Source organism: Dictyostelium purpureum, assembly GCF_000190715.1.
Source record: "Dictyostelium purpureum unplaced genomic scaffold DICPUscaffold_517, whole genome shotgun sequence".
Lineage (NCBI taxonomy): Eukaryota > Evosea > Eumycetozoa > Dictyosteliales > Dictyosteliaceae > Dictyostelium > Dictyostelium purpureum.
Window position 1 is genome coordinate 57 of NW_003519851.1, and position 17,292 is coordinate 17,348.

The 17,292-nt window shown below is 22.8% G+C and overlaps 7 protein-coding genes across 7 annotated transcripts; 2 read left to right on the plus strand and 5 right to left on the minus strand.

Annotated features, from left to right (window-relative positions):
• Positions 1 to 206: 206 nt before the first annotated feature.
• On the minus strand, positions 207 to 1,859 carry DICPUDRAFT_159143 (uncharacterized protein; the record flags this gene model as incomplete). Its single annotated transcript, XM_003294137.1, has 1 exon — positions 207 to 1,859. A coding segment is annotated over one exon (1,653 nt), but the record flags the coding sequence as incomplete, so codon positions are not given.
• Positions 1,860 to 2,511: 652 nt separating this feature from the next.
• DICPUDRAFT_159144 (uncharacterized protein) lies at positions 2,512 to 4,424 on the plus strand (the record flags this gene model as incomplete). The annotated part of the gene is made up of 3 exons (XM_003294135.1): positions 2,512 to 3,531; positions 3,610 to 3,936; positions 3,996 to 4,424. The coding sequence occupies 3 exons, from the start codon at positions 2,512 to 2,514 to the stop codon at positions 4,422 to 4,424; spliced, it is 1,776 nt and encodes a 591-aa protein (XP_003294183.1).
• Positions 4,425 to 4,556: 132 nt separating this feature from the next.
• Positions 4,557 to 5,569, minus strand: DICPUDRAFT_84678 (uncharacterized protein; the record flags this gene model as incomplete). Its single annotated transcript, XM_003294138.1, has 2 exons — positions 4,557 to 5,357; positions 5,444 to 5,569. 2 exons carry the CDS (start codon positions 5,567 to 5,569, stop codon positions 4,557 to 4,559), a joined length of 927 nt encoding a protein of 308 aa, XP_003294186.1.
• Positions 5,570 to 6,692: 1,123 nt separating this feature from the next.
• DICPUDRAFT_159146 (uncharacterized protein) lies at positions 6,693 to 7,496 on the minus strand (the record flags this gene model as incomplete). Its single annotated transcript, XM_003294139.1, has 3 exons — positions 6,693 to 6,855; positions 6,912 to 7,093; positions 7,215 to 7,496. The coding sequence occupies 3 exons, from the start codon at positions 7,494 to 7,496 to the stop codon at positions 6,693 to 6,695; spliced, it is 627 nt and encodes a 208-aa protein (XP_003294187.1).
• A 497-nt stretch (positions 7,497 to 7,993) lies between these two features.
• On the minus strand, positions 7,994 to 10,111 carry DICPUDRAFT_99881 (uncharacterized protein; the record flags this gene model as incomplete). Its single annotated transcript, XM_003294140.1, has 5 exons — positions 7,994 to 8,920; positions 8,984 to 9,223; positions 9,294 to 9,580; positions 9,640 to 9,934; positions 10,039 to 10,111. The coding sequence occupies 5 exons, from the start codon at positions 10,109 to 10,111 to the stop codon at positions 8,106 to 8,108; spliced, it is 1,710 nt and encodes a 569-aa protein (XP_003294188.1). The 3' UTR covers positions 7,994 to 8,105.
• A 1,865-nt stretch (positions 10,112 to 11,976) lies between these two features.
• Positions 11,977 to 12,303, minus strand: DICPUDRAFT_84681 (uncharacterized protein; the record flags this gene model as incomplete). Its single annotated transcript, XM_003294141.1, has 1 exon — positions 11,977 to 12,303. One exon carries the CDS (start codon positions 12,301 to 12,303, stop codon positions 11,977 to 11,979), a length of 327 nt encoding a protein of 108 aa, XP_003294189.1.
• Positions 12,304 to 12,610: 307 nt separating this feature from the next.
• Positions 12,611 to 14,865, plus strand: DICPUDRAFT_159150 (uncharacterized protein; the record flags this gene model as incomplete). The annotated part of the gene is made up of 2 exons (XM_003294136.1): positions 12,611 to 14,596; positions 14,674 to 14,865. The coding sequence occupies 2 exons, from the start codon at positions 12,611 to 12,613 to the stop codon at positions 14,863 to 14,865; spliced, it is 2,178 nt and encodes a 725-aa protein (XP_003294184.1).
• Between the last annotated feature and the right edge of the window lie 2,427 nt (positions 14,866 to 17,292).

The window sequence follows — 17,292 nt, forward strand, 5'->3', positions numbered from 1 at the left end:
TGAATAATTTTTTTGTAAATTGAAAAAATAGATTTATAAAAAAAAAATTTAGATTTATTATTATAAAAATAAAGATTTATAAAATAATATAATGGGAGTTATTTTGTGCATGTGAGTTGGAGGTTAAAGAAATAAAAAAGAAAATAAAATAAAAATTGGTAAAAAAAAAGTAATAACAAAAAAAAAAAAATATAATTACCATTAACTCCAGGCCAAAAATGATCAGATAAAAATTGATTAGTTCTATTTGCTAGTTCAGGTGTTAAATATTTATAATCAATTGGGTAAATTTCTTGACACTCTGCTAAAGATGTAATTGTTGGTGAGGTTTGAACTGGTGCTAAACCATTAATTTTAAAAAATTGGTGGAGTTCTCTTAGTTGCTGTAGCTTTGGTGGATTGGTTTCATAATCTCTTCTAATGTATGGTTTGAGCTCTCTTGTTGTATGTGGACTTACATATGGTTCCAATTGCAGTCTTTTTCCATATAGCAGTTCGGATAAAGGTTGGAATGGCTTTTTAAAGTGGTGCTGTTGTTGTTTCCTTGAACTTTTTGCCCAGTGATAAAATTTAAATAGTGCTGTCTGTGGATTTGATTCCTGTTTTAATTTTTCTAAAATTTCTTTTTCTTTTTCAAGCTTTTCTTGTTTTAGTTTTTCGAGTCTTATTCTTTCTTGTCTCAATTTGAATTTTCTTTCTTTTTCTTTTCTTTCTCGGTCAAGCCTTTCTCGTTCAAGCCTTTCAAAGTTTTCTTTTTCTAGTTTCTCTCTTTCAAGCCTCTCTCGGTCCAATGCTTCCTTTTCTAAACGCTCTCGGTCCAGCCTCTCTTGCTCCAGTTTTTCTTTTTCTAGCCTCTCTTGCTCCAGCTTTTCTTTTTCTAACCTCTCTTTTTCGATTGCATCTTTTTCTAATTTCTCTTTTTCTCTTTTTTCTTTTCTTTCTTTTCGTTTCTTTTCTTTCTCTTCTTTTTCTTTTTGTTCTCTTTCTTTTTCTAGACGTTCTTTCTCCAATCTTTCACGTTCCTTTCTTTCTTTTCTTTCCTTTTTCTTTTTTTCTTTTTCCTTTTGTTCTCTTTCCTTCTCTAATCTTTCTTTTTCTAAACGTTCTTTTTCTTCTTTTTCTTTTTGTTCCTTTTGCAATAGTAACTCTCTTTCTTTCTGTAGTTTCTCTTGTTCGTGCTCCTCTTTTAGCTCTGGTTGAAAATTGATATTATTTACATTGGTTGCAGTGGTATTGGTGGTAGTAGGGGATCCTGATATCGTTACAGCAGTCATTAAATTGTGTTTTAAATTTGGAAATGGAGGTATTTCTTCTTTTTCATAATAATTTGACACTTTTTGATTCTTTTTCTTAAAGGCTGTTAAAACTTCTTGTGTTCTGGTATCTATATCAAAATTTTCAATTGAACAGTATCTCTGCTGCTTTCTAACAATAAATTTTCTTTTCATACGCCTTAGCTCTGCACTTAATTGTGGGTCAGGAACATTTCTGAATGCATTTGCTATGAAATCTTCTTCTGCAATTGATAATGGCCCAGGTTTTCTTTTTTTAAATTTTTTATTACTACCGCTATTATTATTATTATTATTATTACTATTTATAGTATTTGGTGTTTGCTCTAGTGGTCTTTTGGTTGGTGGATTCGCATTATATGTAGGTATATTTGTCGATACATGATATGGTTGTGGTGGTATTGTATTTGAAGGTGGTATTGTATTTGAAGGTTGTATTGTTTGGGCTTTAAAATTTGTATTATGGTCTGGTGTGGGTAATGTGGGTATTTTCGATTGTGGTGTTATCGCCGTATTCGTTTTATCATCTTTTGTTTCATTTATTTTTGGTGTATCTGTAGATGACATAAATATATATATTTAAAAAAAAAGTAAAAGTTTTATTTACACATTGAAGAAAAAAAAAAAACAAAGATTATTTACAACACTTTTTTTTCTTCTATTAACTTTTTTTTAATTGTTGTTAAAAATAGTTTGAAATATAAAAATGAAAAAAATAAAAAATAAAAAAAAAAAGAATAAAAAAAAATATTTTTTTAATTTTTTAATTTTTAATATTTTTCAAATATTTTTTATTTTATAATTTAAATTATAATTTTTAATTATAAGAAATAAAAAATAATAGGATTTGGTTATTACACTACTATATATACATATATAAATAAAATTCATATATTTTTAAATACCAATAAAATATTATTTTAATTATTATTTTTCTCTTTATTTGGTTTTATAAAATGTTTATTTTTATTTTCTCCCCGCCACAACCAAAATTTTATTTTATTAAATAAATTAATAACTTCAAATAGAATAATTGTACTTTTTTTTTAAATATTTTTTTTTTTTTTTTTAAAAAAATTAATTTAAAAATAAAAATTTTTTTAAAAATTTTTTATTTTTTATTTTTTCAAATATTTAAAAAATCAAATTTAATCATTGTATATTTTTTATTTATTAATAATAGTTAGTATAATAATTATAATAAATAATAAATTTTACAATGTCGACTGCATCGATCAATGATTGGCAAGAAGCAGTTTCAGCAGATGGGAAAAAGTTTTTTTATCATAAGGCAACCAGAATCAGTGTTTGGGAAATTCCTGACGATTTTAAACCACCATCAAATAACTCAACAATTGAAAATTCAGATTGGAAAGAATATAAGACTGAAAAAGGCCAAAAATATTATTATAATACAGTAACAGGTGTTAGACAATGGGATATTCCTGCTGAGCTTCAAAATTTACAACAATCAAAACCAATACCATCATCACCAATAAACAATACTCCTAATAATCCTAATGGTAACAGCAACAATAATAGTACCTCACCAACATCAAATAAAGTAACTGAAAATATTCAACCTAAAGAAGATCCAATTCAAATATTTAAAAATTTATTAACTGATAATTCAATTAGTTCAATATGTACATTCGAAAAAGCACTAAAGCAAATTGTAAACGACGAAAGATATCAATCATTAAAGACGATGAGTGAAAGAAAGCAAGCATTTTTAGATTATCAAATCGATAGAAAGAAATTTGAACAAGAAGAAAAAAGAAAGAAGGAAAGAAAAATTAAAGATGATTTTATTCAACTATTACGTGATAGCAAAGAGGTAACACCGTTAATGTCATGGAGAAGAGCATCACTATATTTTGAAGGTGAGCCACGTTGGGAAGCTGTTGAAGTCGAAAGAGAAAGAGAAACTATATTTCATGAGTATATTATGGAATTAGAAAAAAAAGAGAAGGAACAATTGTTAATAAATAAAAAGGACCAAATGAAATTACTCCGTCAAAAATTAGAAACCGATTCATCAATCACCGTTTTTACTCAATGGCGTAAAGTTAGAGAGCAGTATGAAAAAGATGATATTTTTCAAATTTTAGATCAATTCGATTTTCTTACAGTATTTGAAAGTTATATCCGTGACTTAGAAAAACGTTTAGATGACCAAAAAAGAGTAGAAAAAGAAAAAATCAAAAGAGAGTGTAGAAAAAATAGAGATATGTTTAGAGTAAGTAATTATAAATATAATAAATTTAACTAAAACAAAATTATTAATCATATCGTTGCAATAATTATTTATTTGTAGGAATTTTTAAATGAAAAATATTTAGGCGGTGAAATTCATGCACTCACAAAATGGAAGAATTTTAAAGAGAAATATGAAAATGAACCAGCTTATATAGGTTTAAGTCAAAGAACACTTGGATCAACACCATTGGAATTATTTTCAGATTTTAGAGAAGAGTTAGAAACGAAATATGAAAATGATTATAAAAAATTAAAAGAGATTTATAAAGAAACTGAGTTTAAATATACACCAGAAACAACTGTGGAATTATTAAAAACAGCATTTTCTAAACATCAAAATTTTAAGCAAATTTCTGAATTTAATTTTTTGCCATATCTTGAATATGTATGTATATAAATAAAAGTAAATAAAAAGAAAAGATACTAATCTAATTATTAAAATAGTTAAAATATAAAGAGGAAACTAAAGAAAAAAATTTAGCAAAGAAAAGAGTTTCACATTTTAAACAACTTTTATCAGATACAAAAACAATTTCAAAATCATCGACATGGGATGAAGTCAAACCTACTTTGGAGACTAAAAAGGAATTTATCGAATTAGAAGAGCCTGATCGTCTTAATATCTTTAACTCATATATCGAGTATTTGGTAAAAAAAGCTCAAGAAGAAGAGGAAGGTAACGAAGAAGGAGAGTTAATTTTATCACCAAAGAAATCAGGTGGTCATGATTCATCAAAGAAAAGAAGATCATATAGTGGCGAGGGTGATGAAGACCGTTATTACGAAAGAGATACCCATAGGGAAAGGGACCGTGATAGAGATAGAGACCGTGACAGAGATAGAGGAAGATCTTATAAAAAAGAGAAAAGATAAACTTTAATTAAAAAATATAACAACAATTTAAATAAATATCTTTTTTTTTTTTTTAATAAATATCTTTTTTTTTATTTATAATACAATTTGTTTTATATTTAAACATATAATAATTTAAAAGTAAATTTAATATCAATTAGCAGTCCAAGAGTTACATGATGTTATATCTTTACTAATTTGTAAATATCCTGTATCTGGGTATCTAAAAGTTGAATTATTGTTTGTAGTTGTTGTGAAATAGTATTTACCACATGGGGTATAGAAAGAAGGAATATGAGTGTAAATTCCAAAATTATCGTTTCCATAATTTCTATCCATTATTTCTACATTTTCATTTGAATCCTCAACAAATACAATATTTATTTCTTTAGTTGATAAATCGTTACTATAATAGCTTAAAATAAAAATTGGATTTTCTGATTGGTAGAATGTATGGTAACCAGAGTAAATTGGGGTATTTGGGATACCACTTGTTTCGCCTGCAAAATCTTGGGTCCAATAGTTTTTATATGAAGATGAATATGTATAGTAGTAACCTACACCTGCTACTTTAAATTGTGGATCCATTATATTTTTACGATGACCATCATTACCACTACCATCAGCTGAACAGTATCTATCTTGGTTTCTTGAATCGCAAATTAATTGGTTATTAGTTTCAATACCAGTTTGTTTACCAGCTGCAATATTTTCACCATAATATCTTATATTTGATACAAATCTTTTTACACGATCACCAAAAGAACCAGATCTATCGTTATGAGCAAAATAGTTTTTAGAAGCCATATCATATGAATGGAATCTTGCCCCATGACTAACTGAGGTATCATAGTATACTGGAAAGGTTTGTTTATATTGAGTAAACATATAGTTTAAATTGCCATATTCTTTCATAAAGGTATACATATATTGAATTGGGAACATTCTTACATACTATTATTTTTAAAATGAATTAAAAATTAAAATAAAATTATTAATATGATTATAGTTTATATTTTTTAAAAAAATAAAATTTTTACATTTAAAAGATTTATTGATTCACGTTCGAAATGATTTGGATAGCCATCTTTATCAGTTTCTCCATAACCTTTAACTAGCAAACTATTAGTTAAAGTTAATATTATTAAAAAAAGCATTAATTTCATTTTATAATTATTTTTTATACTATTGATTGGTTGATGATTTGATAAAAATGAAAAAAAAAAAAAAATTAATTTATAGTTTTTTTTTTTCATTTTTATTTTTTGATATTGTTATATTTTTAATAAAAGTATTTGTTTCTTCAATTATAAATTTAAAATATTTTATTTTAAAAATCTGTGTTAAAGAGATAGTTTAAAAAAAGTTATAAATCAAACGAATTCTTTTAATAACCATTTTCCTTGTTATTTTTATTAATATTATAATCCATTATTGTATAAATATTATTATTTTTTTTATTTTTTTTTTTATTTTATACATCTGAAACTTAACCCACCTAAAAAAATATTTATATTTTTTACCCCCAAAGAAATTTAATCAAAAATGGGTATAAATAACAATAAATATTACTAAAATTTTATTACTCTATTAAAACATTACACTTTAAAAAAATCAATTTATAATTTCTTTAAATTTTTTTTAGGAAAGATAAAGGTAGTTATTTTTTAATCAATATCTCATTCTTTATATATTTATTTGTTTTCAAATAAACAATTCTTTTAATTATTAAAGTATCAAAAATTTAACCATTAATAACTATTGTAAAACATTACATCACACAAATTCATTTCAAAATATAAAATAAACAATTGAAATAAAAAAAATAAAAAATAAAAAAAAATGAAAATAATAAAAAATATATAGAAAAAATGGTAAAAAAAAAAATAATAAAAAATTTATTAAATAAAAAAAACTATAAATACCGTATTTTAAATAAAATATTAAAAAAGGTATTAGATAATTAAAAAAACTATGTTTTTTTATTTCCTCGGTTTTCATTTCCAATCAAATTAATTCCTGTTTTTATTTTATGATGTATTTTGATTAAAACCCTTTTAATTTTTATTATTATTGTAAAATATCTAATCTGTGAAAATTTGTATTCTATTAAAAAAAAGTGAAATATATTTAAATTTTGTTAATGTAAACATCCAATAAAATAATGATTGTAAAATGTTATTTTTTGTAATATAAAGAATAATTTAAATATAATTAATTAAAAAGTATTTGTTTTTTTTTTTTTATATTTATTTATACATTTCTATTTTTTTATTTCCATTTAAAATATTAAAAAGCTGTAATAAGTGCAAAACCTGTATACAATAAGGCAACTGGATAGGCAACTAGAATTCTTTGGTCAATCATTGATAAAACCTTTACAAACATTTTTGATGCTGAATATGTGCTCCAAATAATTGAAACCCCAATTAAAATATATCCAACTAAACCACTATAAGAAAGGTATTAGTATTATAGTTTTTAAAAGAAATTTTTTGAAATACCTACTTTATATTAATGGCTAATGAAGTAAATGAGAGGAAAATCATTGGTAAAAGACAATAACCTAAAACGCTAATAACTCTATAAATATCGATACCTTTTTCGCTCATTAAATTTAAAACAAAATACATTGAAACACATCCAATAAGACCTAATCCATATATATAACCAAATTGAACTTTACCACTCTGTTAAATAAAATTAAAAAATTAGATATTTATTATTTTTATAATTATTATTATTATTATTATTATTATTATTATTATTATTATTATTATTATTAATAAATTGTATATTATTGAACATTACCATTAATAATGAAAAACCTAAAAGTAAACCAAAAAACATTGGACCACCCAAATCAGTGTCATCCATAATATGTGAATCGATCTTTTTTAATGGATTTAATACTGAGAGAGTTTTTGCTCTAATGTGGTCAAAGTTAATACCCAACTCTTCTAACAGTGGTAATTCGTTTTCAAATGAATCTTGTGATGGGCCACCTACACCCATTCTTCCTGTATTGTCATAGTATGATCCCTGTGGTGTTGAATATTGTGAATCTATAAATTGAAATTGATTTCCGCTCATCTTTTTATTTAATAGTTTGATTTATGAAAATAAATAAAAATAAAAAAATATTAAATTAAAAAAATAAAAAAATTATTTTTTTTTAAAAATTTTTAAAAATAAATGAAAATTTTTTTTTTTTTTTTTTTTTTTTCTTTATTTTATTTAAAAAAATTGTGTGTTGTGAATAAAATTTAACACCAAAGCAACTTGAGGAAATTATGGTTCCAATTCAATAAATGTATGTATGATTAAATATCTATTGAAAACAAATAAATAAAATAAAAAAAAGAAAATGATGATATTTTTAACAGATACTTATGAATACAAAAAAAAAAATTTGTTGCAACTTAAATGTTATAATAAAATTATGTCATTTTTGAAGTCAAAGATGCGAGAACTCTTATTCAAGTAAAGGGTATCTACGTTAATTTCATTATATATTTATTTAATGCACATATTTTTTGCTTTTATTAAGATTAAAAAACAAAATTGCCTGATCCTTTTTTTTTTTTTTTGTTGTTTTATAAATAATTTTATAAATAAATTTATAACTTTACTAATTTTTATTTTCTACATTTTAAAAAATATTTTTAATAGTAAATATTAAATTTTAAATATTTTAATTTATTAGTTATCTTTACGAGTAATTTTGAACTGTTCTTCTTCGTCAACTACATTTTTTAATTGATCTGGTTTTCTGTACCAATCCATATCATTCCATAAATCTTCTTCCTCGAACATTTCAAAATTATCATTCTTTAAAGCATCGAAATTGCCATCTTCATCTCTTAGTTGATTAACTTGATTATTTTGCAATGATGCAAATGATGCTGGTCTTGGTGGTGAGGGTGGGGCAGATTTGGCTGGAGATGATGACGATGATGAACCTTTTGATTCTGAGCTAGATGATTTAGAATCTGATGAATTATTACTATCACTAGAGGATGAGGATGATCCTTTCAATGAACTGGATTTTGAGGCTGATGAGCTACTTTGACTTCTATTGTTACTAACACTACTATTACTGTTGCCTTTGCTGTTATCACTGCTATTGCTGTTATCGCTGCTACTGCTGTTTTTGCTGTTACTACCACTGATGCTGTCGCTACTATTACTACTGCTACTGCTGTTCTTGCTACCATTGCTATTAATGTTGCCGCTGCTACTATTATTACTGTTGCTTCTATTATTACTATTGGCTGCACTACTGCTACTAGAGGCACCACTGCTATTAGAACCGCTGTTTCTATTAGAATCACTGTTAGTGCTATTACTGTTTCTACTACCATTTTCATCATTATTGTGATTGTTATTATCACTGCCTTGCAATGGTAAACATTGTGGTGATTTTTGGCAACAAGATGTTCCAATACATTTTGTAGATTGTACCCAATCACAAGTCATACCTTTACTTTCACAATTTAATTCAGAACAACTTGTGGCTATATAAAAAAAAATTTATATTAATAAAAAGATTAAATTTTAAAAAAAAATTTTATAGTTACCATTAGATCTATTATATTTTTTAAAACCTTTTTGAGGTTTGCAAATACTCCATACTTCATAAATATCATTTGTTCCATCTTCTATAACACAACTTAAATCATTATCATAACAATGATTAGTTAGATCATTTGCACAAATTGAAACTTGTTTACCGCAACAACCTTGGAATGTTAGCCATTTACAATTAGGATATAAAAACTGGCATTTTTCTTGGTCATTATTTAAAGTTTCACAATCAACTTGTAATAATAATATAATTAATAAGTATATTCGGGAAATAATGGTAAATATATAAATTTATTTACTTACAAGATTCGTTTTCTTCAACAAATGTTTTTTCGTTTGGTTTAATATCATCATGGTATGTATGGTGATTCTTGTGATGATGTGGGTGGTTGTCACCCTTGTCATGCTGATGATTTTTATGATGTGGGTGATGTTTATGATCCTTATGAGTTTCACCATTATTATGATTATTTTTACTATTATCGTGATTATCTGCATCATTGTAGTAATATTTATTATTATTGTTTGAGACATCAATTTCACTACCATCTTTATTGACACATGCTGGATAACGTCCACAACAACTGGTGCTATAAATAAAAAAATATTAATAAAAACCAATTATTATGTTAATTTTAATAATATTTACCCATAGCATTTTGGTTCGATCCATTTACATAATAAACCACTAGACTCGCAATCTAAAGAACCACATGTATTGTTTGGTGGGTGGTAGTCTACAAAATCCTTTGTTGGTTTACATTGTGTCCAAAATTCGAATATTTCCCCTGACTTTGTATTTTTACCACAAGTTAACTCTGTACTTGAACAACTTTGTTGCTTATTTACACAAAAAAACTTTGAAGTACCGCAGCATGATACAAAAGGGAAATAGTGGCAACTACTATTTGATTTACATTGAGAATCATTTAAACTTTCGCAATCTAAATTATTATATTGTTATTTATTATTATTATTATATAAATTAAAAATATAGATTAGTAAAAAAATATTCTAATTATAAAATGTTTTTTATTATATTATTTACCTAAACCAAAAATTGGTGATATTGCTATTGATAATAAAAGGATGAATAAATAATTTTTAGGTTTTTTAATCATTTTTATTGTTATTGTATTTTATTTAAAATGATTTGGAATTTGAAATATTTTTATTTTTTTATTATTTATGTTTTTTTTTTTTTTTTTCATCAACTTTATTTTTTTTTTATATATTACAAATTAAAATAATTAAAATATTTAATTCACACCTTACTTTTAAACTTTTTATAAGAAAATTAATTAAAAATCTTATTTCTAAAAGGAAATAAAGTAAACTAAGGAAGAATTAAATGAAATTTATTATTTGGTATGAATCTATTAAAAAATTAATTGTCTATAAAGAAAAAACATAATAATCAATAAAAAAAAAAAAATTAAATGATTACCATAGATTGAAGGCTTTAAATAAAAATAAAAATAATAATAATTTTAAATAAAATTTTTACTATATTGCATATTTTCTGATATATTTTAAATTTTTAATTTTTTTTTTTCTTTTTTCGTGGGGAGAGGGGTTAAAATATTAGTTTTTTTATTGGGGTCAATGATACTAAAAAAAAAGTATTAGTATATAGTATATTTAACAAATAATAATTTAAATAAATATTATTTTAATTTATTTACCCAAATATGTATGTTTGATACAATATTTTATATATCTTTGAGAATTAGTAGTGGTATTTGTGTTTTCTAATTTTTTATTTATTTTTATTGTATACTTTCCATATGGAGGTATATTATTTTTACTTGATATTGTCATTCTTTTGGGTTTATATTTAGAAATTATTGGTTGGAGTGGCGTGTTATACAAATGTGATGTGTTAAAAATATATATATAGCTTAATCTTGAGAGATTTAATTTTATGTTTATTAATTATTAATACTATTATAGGAAAAAATTAAAATCATTGTGAATTGTAATTTTACCGTTTTATTAATTTCCAATAAAATTTTTTTTTTTAAAATTTAAAAATAGATAATGCAAAAATTAAAAAATAAAATGGATAGATAAAAAAAAATAAAATAAAAAAAAACTTTTAAATAAACGATATATATATAATAATAAATAGAATCAAACTATGCCATTACTTTAAAAAATCCTTTTTTTGTCTAATAGATAAAAAATTACTACCATTAATAATTAGTATCTTTGAGATTCTCCTTCAACTAACTTTAGAATAACGTGGCATCGATGTTGTCATAAAATTTTATTTTATTTATATATTTTTTTATTATTCTATAATAAATGATTATTTTATTATTTTAAATTATTATTATTATTATTATTATTATTATTATTATTATTATTATTATTATTATTATTATTATTATTATTATTATTATTATTATTATTATTATTATCTTTATTTTTAATAAAAAACCTTTATATTAATTTCTTGTACCATTTCTCCAATTATGTTGATTAACATATAAATCATTTGGCCATACAAATTAAATCCCATTTTAAGGGTAGAAACCAACATTTAATGGATTTTCAACAGTGGGTTTTAAAAATATAATCCTGGTAAAACTACCAATTCTCCAACCAATGGGTATTTTAAAATCTTTTATAAAAATAGAATTATTAAATAACTAGATTAGAAAACAATTCTACAAGAAAAAAAAATGATCTATAAAAAAATGTACTTACTTTATGAGGCTGGACGATCCTATCGTGGTAGAAAATCATTTTTCTGTTGTGATTCAAAAATCTAATGAAAGATCTGTTCATTTTACATATTAAATTATTTAATACGATTTTTAAAAAACTATTATCGTCATAGTTCGGCTCTGTTAAAGTTAAAAAAGTAACCATTTCGCCAATTGGTTTTATTATTTGGCTAATAAATTTTGATAAATAATAAACTAAATAAAACTATTGAACAAATTTGTAAATAAATCAATACATTAACATTTAGTATGTTTTAAGTGATAGTTACTGTGGATTTAATATCTTGAACTTTATCTTTTTCTATAACTATTTGGGGTAAATCATTCATCTTATCCTTGAATGATTGGATGTATTCATCTGGATTTTCTTCATATTTTTTTAGGGTCCATTTATTTTCTAATTCTGTTATTATATCTAAAAAAAATGGTAATTGGTCTCTTAAGAATATATCATATTTAGTTTTGAATAATGCTTGAGTTGTTATTTTTTCCCAATCTTTTGATATTTCTTTTGGTATATCTTCTAAAATGCTAACAATTTTTTGTCTTGACTCGTTATTATTATCTGGTTTATTTTTCATTGCTATCTATCTGTTATTGAAACTAAATTTAAAGAAAAAAGATAAAATTGGGATTTTATTAAAAAAAATTAAAGAAAAAAAAAATTTTTTAAAAAATTAAAAAAATTTTAAATTAAATTATTTTTTTTTTTTTTTTTTTCCTATAAAAAAAACAAATTCAACACACCATTTTTTTTTTAACCTCTTTTGTCCCAAGTTATAAAAAAAATATACTAATAATAAACATAACATTATAAACACCTATAACATCAACTATACTAAAAACACCTATAATAGAAATAAAAATTAAAAATAATATAATATAAAAATGAACAACAACAGCAATAATTGTTCAATTCATAATAATGAATTTATATATATTTGTAAAAATTGCTATTGTTTAATTTGTATAAAGTGTTTAACTAGCACTCATAAATCACATGAAATTTCGGAAATATCAATAGCAAATATTAAATCAATTGTTAGAGATTTTAAAAACCATCAAATTTATACACTCAATGGTTATTTAAAAAGTGATAAAGTAATATTGGATTCAACAAACCATTGTTTTCAAGATTTAGAGCTAAAGTATAAAAAGAATAAAGAAGATATTGATGAAAACTTTAGAGAACTATATCAAATATTAGAACAGGCTCAAAAAGAAATACACAACAAAATAGATTTAGAATTTAATAAAAATAAAGAATTTTATGAAAATCTAAAAAATCAAATAGAACATGATGATCAAGTCTCAAAACAAATTATAAAAAACAATTTTAATCATTACCCACGTAATATTAATTTTAGTGATGATGCTCACGAATCAATAAATAACAAATCCAATATAAGTAATAATGATAATAATGATAATAATGATAATGAAAGTAGCAGTGATGAAAATGATGACAATAATAATAATAGCAATAATAACAAAATTTTAAATAATAAAAAATTTATTAAATACTATTCAATTTTAAAAGATGCCCTAACAACTAGAAATTTAATTGATGAAAGAATTGATAGATCAAGATGCACCAATGCCAGCAATAATGGTTGTAGTATAATAAGCAGTAATGGGTCGCCATTAAAAAACTCATCAACCTCAAATACATTTTTTAAAGATTTTTTAATTTCATTTAATCAAGAATCATTTGAAAAGATAAAAGAGCTATTGCAATTAAAACTAAACTCTTTTGTTGTAAAGCAATCAAGCTATCAAGACAATACCACACATCATCATAAAATGATGAATAAAAAATTTTCAATTGGTTGCAGGGAATTTTATTTAACAAATGGAGAACCTATTCATATGGATACCAAACATTTGGCTCTTTCGGCTGACATTGACATTGTTTCAGCTCATAATATATTAAACTCCTCAAGCTCAACTATCAAATCACTATTTTTCAGCAATGGTTTTCCCCATCCAGTTTCTCCAAACATTATTCCTGAAAAAACCGATGCTCTTTTCATATCTGGTTTAAAGCATGTATTGCTACGAGGAAGTATACCCAACACCATAAAAAGTCTATACCTTTTCGATGGATTTTCTCAAAACATATCACAAGAATTTATTCCACCAAGCGTAAGCTCCCTGAACATATACAACATCAAAAATGCTATCGATGCCTATTCAATTCCAAAGTCAATTACAAAGCTTACACTTCATCACTATCAATTCCCAATAGTCCATGGCATGATCCCACCCTCAACTACCAATCTTTTAATTGGTAACACTAAATACCCAATTGAAAAGGGCATTATTCCAGATAGTGTAGTAGAAATGACATTCTTTGAGGGCTATTCCCATAGAATTGAACCACAAGTTTTACCTAGCTCCCTATTAAGACTAACCCTCAGTAAAGTTAAATATCCTCTGTCTGAAGACTCACTACCCACAACATTAAAAGAAATTTCATTCACCCAAGGTTTCAATCATCCAATTATTGCAACTAATATAATTCCATCATCAGTTAACCTCATATCAATAGGAAACATTACCGAACCTTTAAACATTCATTCTATCCCAGAAACTGTCGAAATTATTCAATTTGCTGATGGGTTTAATCATAAAATTCAAAAAGAAACTTTAAAAAATGTTAAAACCATTGGATTTTATGACATCAAACACCCTTTATGTAATAACTCTTTACCCTCAACTGTTAAAGAACTTCATTTTCACGATAGTTTCCCTCATTTAATAACACCTGGGGTAATTCCATCTAGTGTCGAAACTGTTTTTATCTATAATATTAAATATGGTTTGGTAGAAGGATCAATACCAAATAGTTGTAAACAACTCTATCTTGACAAAGTATGCATCATTAAATACCAAAATTACAAATTTTTTATTAAAATTTTATATTAATTTTTTTTTTTTCAAACATACAGTTTTACCACACAATTTTACCAGGACATATCCCATATAGCATTGAACGTTTGATTATATGTGATATTGATCCTTTAATTCAAAACTCAATACCTCCAACTGTTGGTTTAATTCAAATTTCACCAGATTATAAATTTAAAATTGACAATCATATCATTCCCTCAAATGTTAAAGTTATAAATTGTCAAGAGTAATAATATTAAAATTTTAAATTATAAGTCAATAAATGGTGCCAAAAAAAAAAAAATTAATTAAATTGATTAATTTTTTTTTTTTTAGTGTGCAGTATTTTACTTTTAAACAATTAATATTTATAATAAAGTGATTTTAGGGAACTTCTCCTGATAAAAATATCTATTTTTTTTTATTTTATTATTTGTCTTTTTTTTTTTTTTTTTTTTAATATACCATAAAATGTAAAAAAATAAAAAACTGAATATAAAAAAAAAATTAAAAAAAGTCAGATTATCAACATTTAAAAATCATTTTTAAAATGGCGTCATTTTGAGACATGATAAAAATTAAAATTAACCAAGGTTCTAAAAAAGCAAAACGGTAACATGTGACATAAAAATGATGTGTATAAAAATAAAAATAATAATATTTAAAAATAAAACAATATTCTTAGAAGGTTTTAATTAAAGTTTATTATTTTTTGAGAAATATATAAAAATAAAAAATAAATAAATAAAAAAATAAATAAATAAATAAAATAATTTTTATATTAAAATTATTTATTGTAATATTTAATTAAATAAAAAAAAAAAAAACCAATGTCCCATTTCAAAATTAAATATTGAATTCAAAATATATAAATATATATATTTATAGTATGAATGTATTCCTTTTTGGGACATAGTTACACTAGCACAGACACCCTTTGTGTCCAATCAAATGAATGTTGTTATTATCAAACAATTGAACGCCTCATATGATATTATTTTTTGGAAATTTTTTTTTTTTTTAAAATAAAATAAATGTTTGCATATTGATTTCAGAAAATAAAATTGAAAAAAAAAAATAATTTAAATTTTAAAAACTAGTTTTCGGTTAATTTGGTTTTTTAAAAAATTATGGTGAGAGTATTTCGAATTGGAATGTAAGAATTTTGAAGAAAGGCAATAACACCTATTATATCATCCAATCTACGTAAACTCGCGAAAAACCTTCTTTGCCCTATTAATAATATTGTGTAATTTTTTTTTTTTTTTTCTTTGGTAAACCTCATTCTCTCAAACATCACATGATGTTGTTATTATTGTTATCATATTTACTAAATCATCATTATCACCACAATAGAAATTAATAAAAAAAATAAAAAAAAATAAAATTAAATTTCAAAATAATTATTTTAAAATAATTTTTATTATTAAAATATTGTGTAAACCTAAAATTCTTTTTTTATAATCGTATAAAAAGAAACCTTTTTTTTTTTTTTTTTTTTTTATTTTTATAAAATTTTGATATTTTAAATGTTTTAAATTACACCATTCTAGATCGTTTTTTAAAATAAATAAATATTAATACAATAATTTTTTTTATTTTATTTAATAAGGGAAAAAAAAAAAAAAAAAAAAAAAAAAGATAAAAAAAAGATAAAAAAAAAAAATAAAGAGAAATTAATTTAAATAAAAAGGGCTTCTACTGTAGAAAAAATAAATTAGATTATAACTATAATTTATTAAAAGGTTCTTTTTTTTTTTTTTCATTTCATTTAATTTTATTTTTTTAATTATCATTATTTTTAATTTTTTTAAAAATTTTTTTTTATTTTCCTGTTACCTCATTTCTTTAAATAAAAATCATTTAATTTATTTTACAATTTTTTAATTCATTTAATCTTTACATTTTTTATATTTTATATTTATTCACACTCAAGAAATTTTCTTTATTTTAGTTTACTTTTTTTATTTTTTATTTTAAAACATTAGTCCATAAAATTTTATAATAAAAAAATAAAAAAAACCAATCTAAAATAATCTATAAATAAATCCAAGTTATAAAAGCAATAAAAGTAATAAAGTAATATTTATTTTAATCTTTCCATTAGTGCTTTTCATTTTTTTTTATTCCTTTTTTTTATTTGTATTTATTTTTTTATCATAATCATCCCATACCCCTCCTTTTTTATTTTTTTATTTTTTTTTTTTAAAATTTTAATTAAAAATTATGTGTGTTTTTTTATTTTTTTATTCAAACCAATTATTAATTTCCAACATGTCACACATAAATACAAATAATTTAATCCACTACCACCACATTTTTAAATATTTATATTATTAAATAAAGACAACAATATTATTAAAAAAAAAAAGTAAAATCATCATTTCTATTGTTATAATTATTATATATGGTAAATTAATTTAAAAAAAGTTTTAAATCTATTAAAAAAAAAAAAACCAAACAATACCATACATAAATATAAATAAATAAAAATAAATAAAATAATCTATCACCCACCATTTTATTACGTTTAAATTCTAAACTAATTGTTTTTTTTTAAATTCTAATCTATTTTGTTTTATTCAATTAATTTTCTTAATGTTTTGTTATTATTATCTTGACTTTGCACACCATTATCACCACCACATAAAACTATTTTAAAATTAATTAAATACATT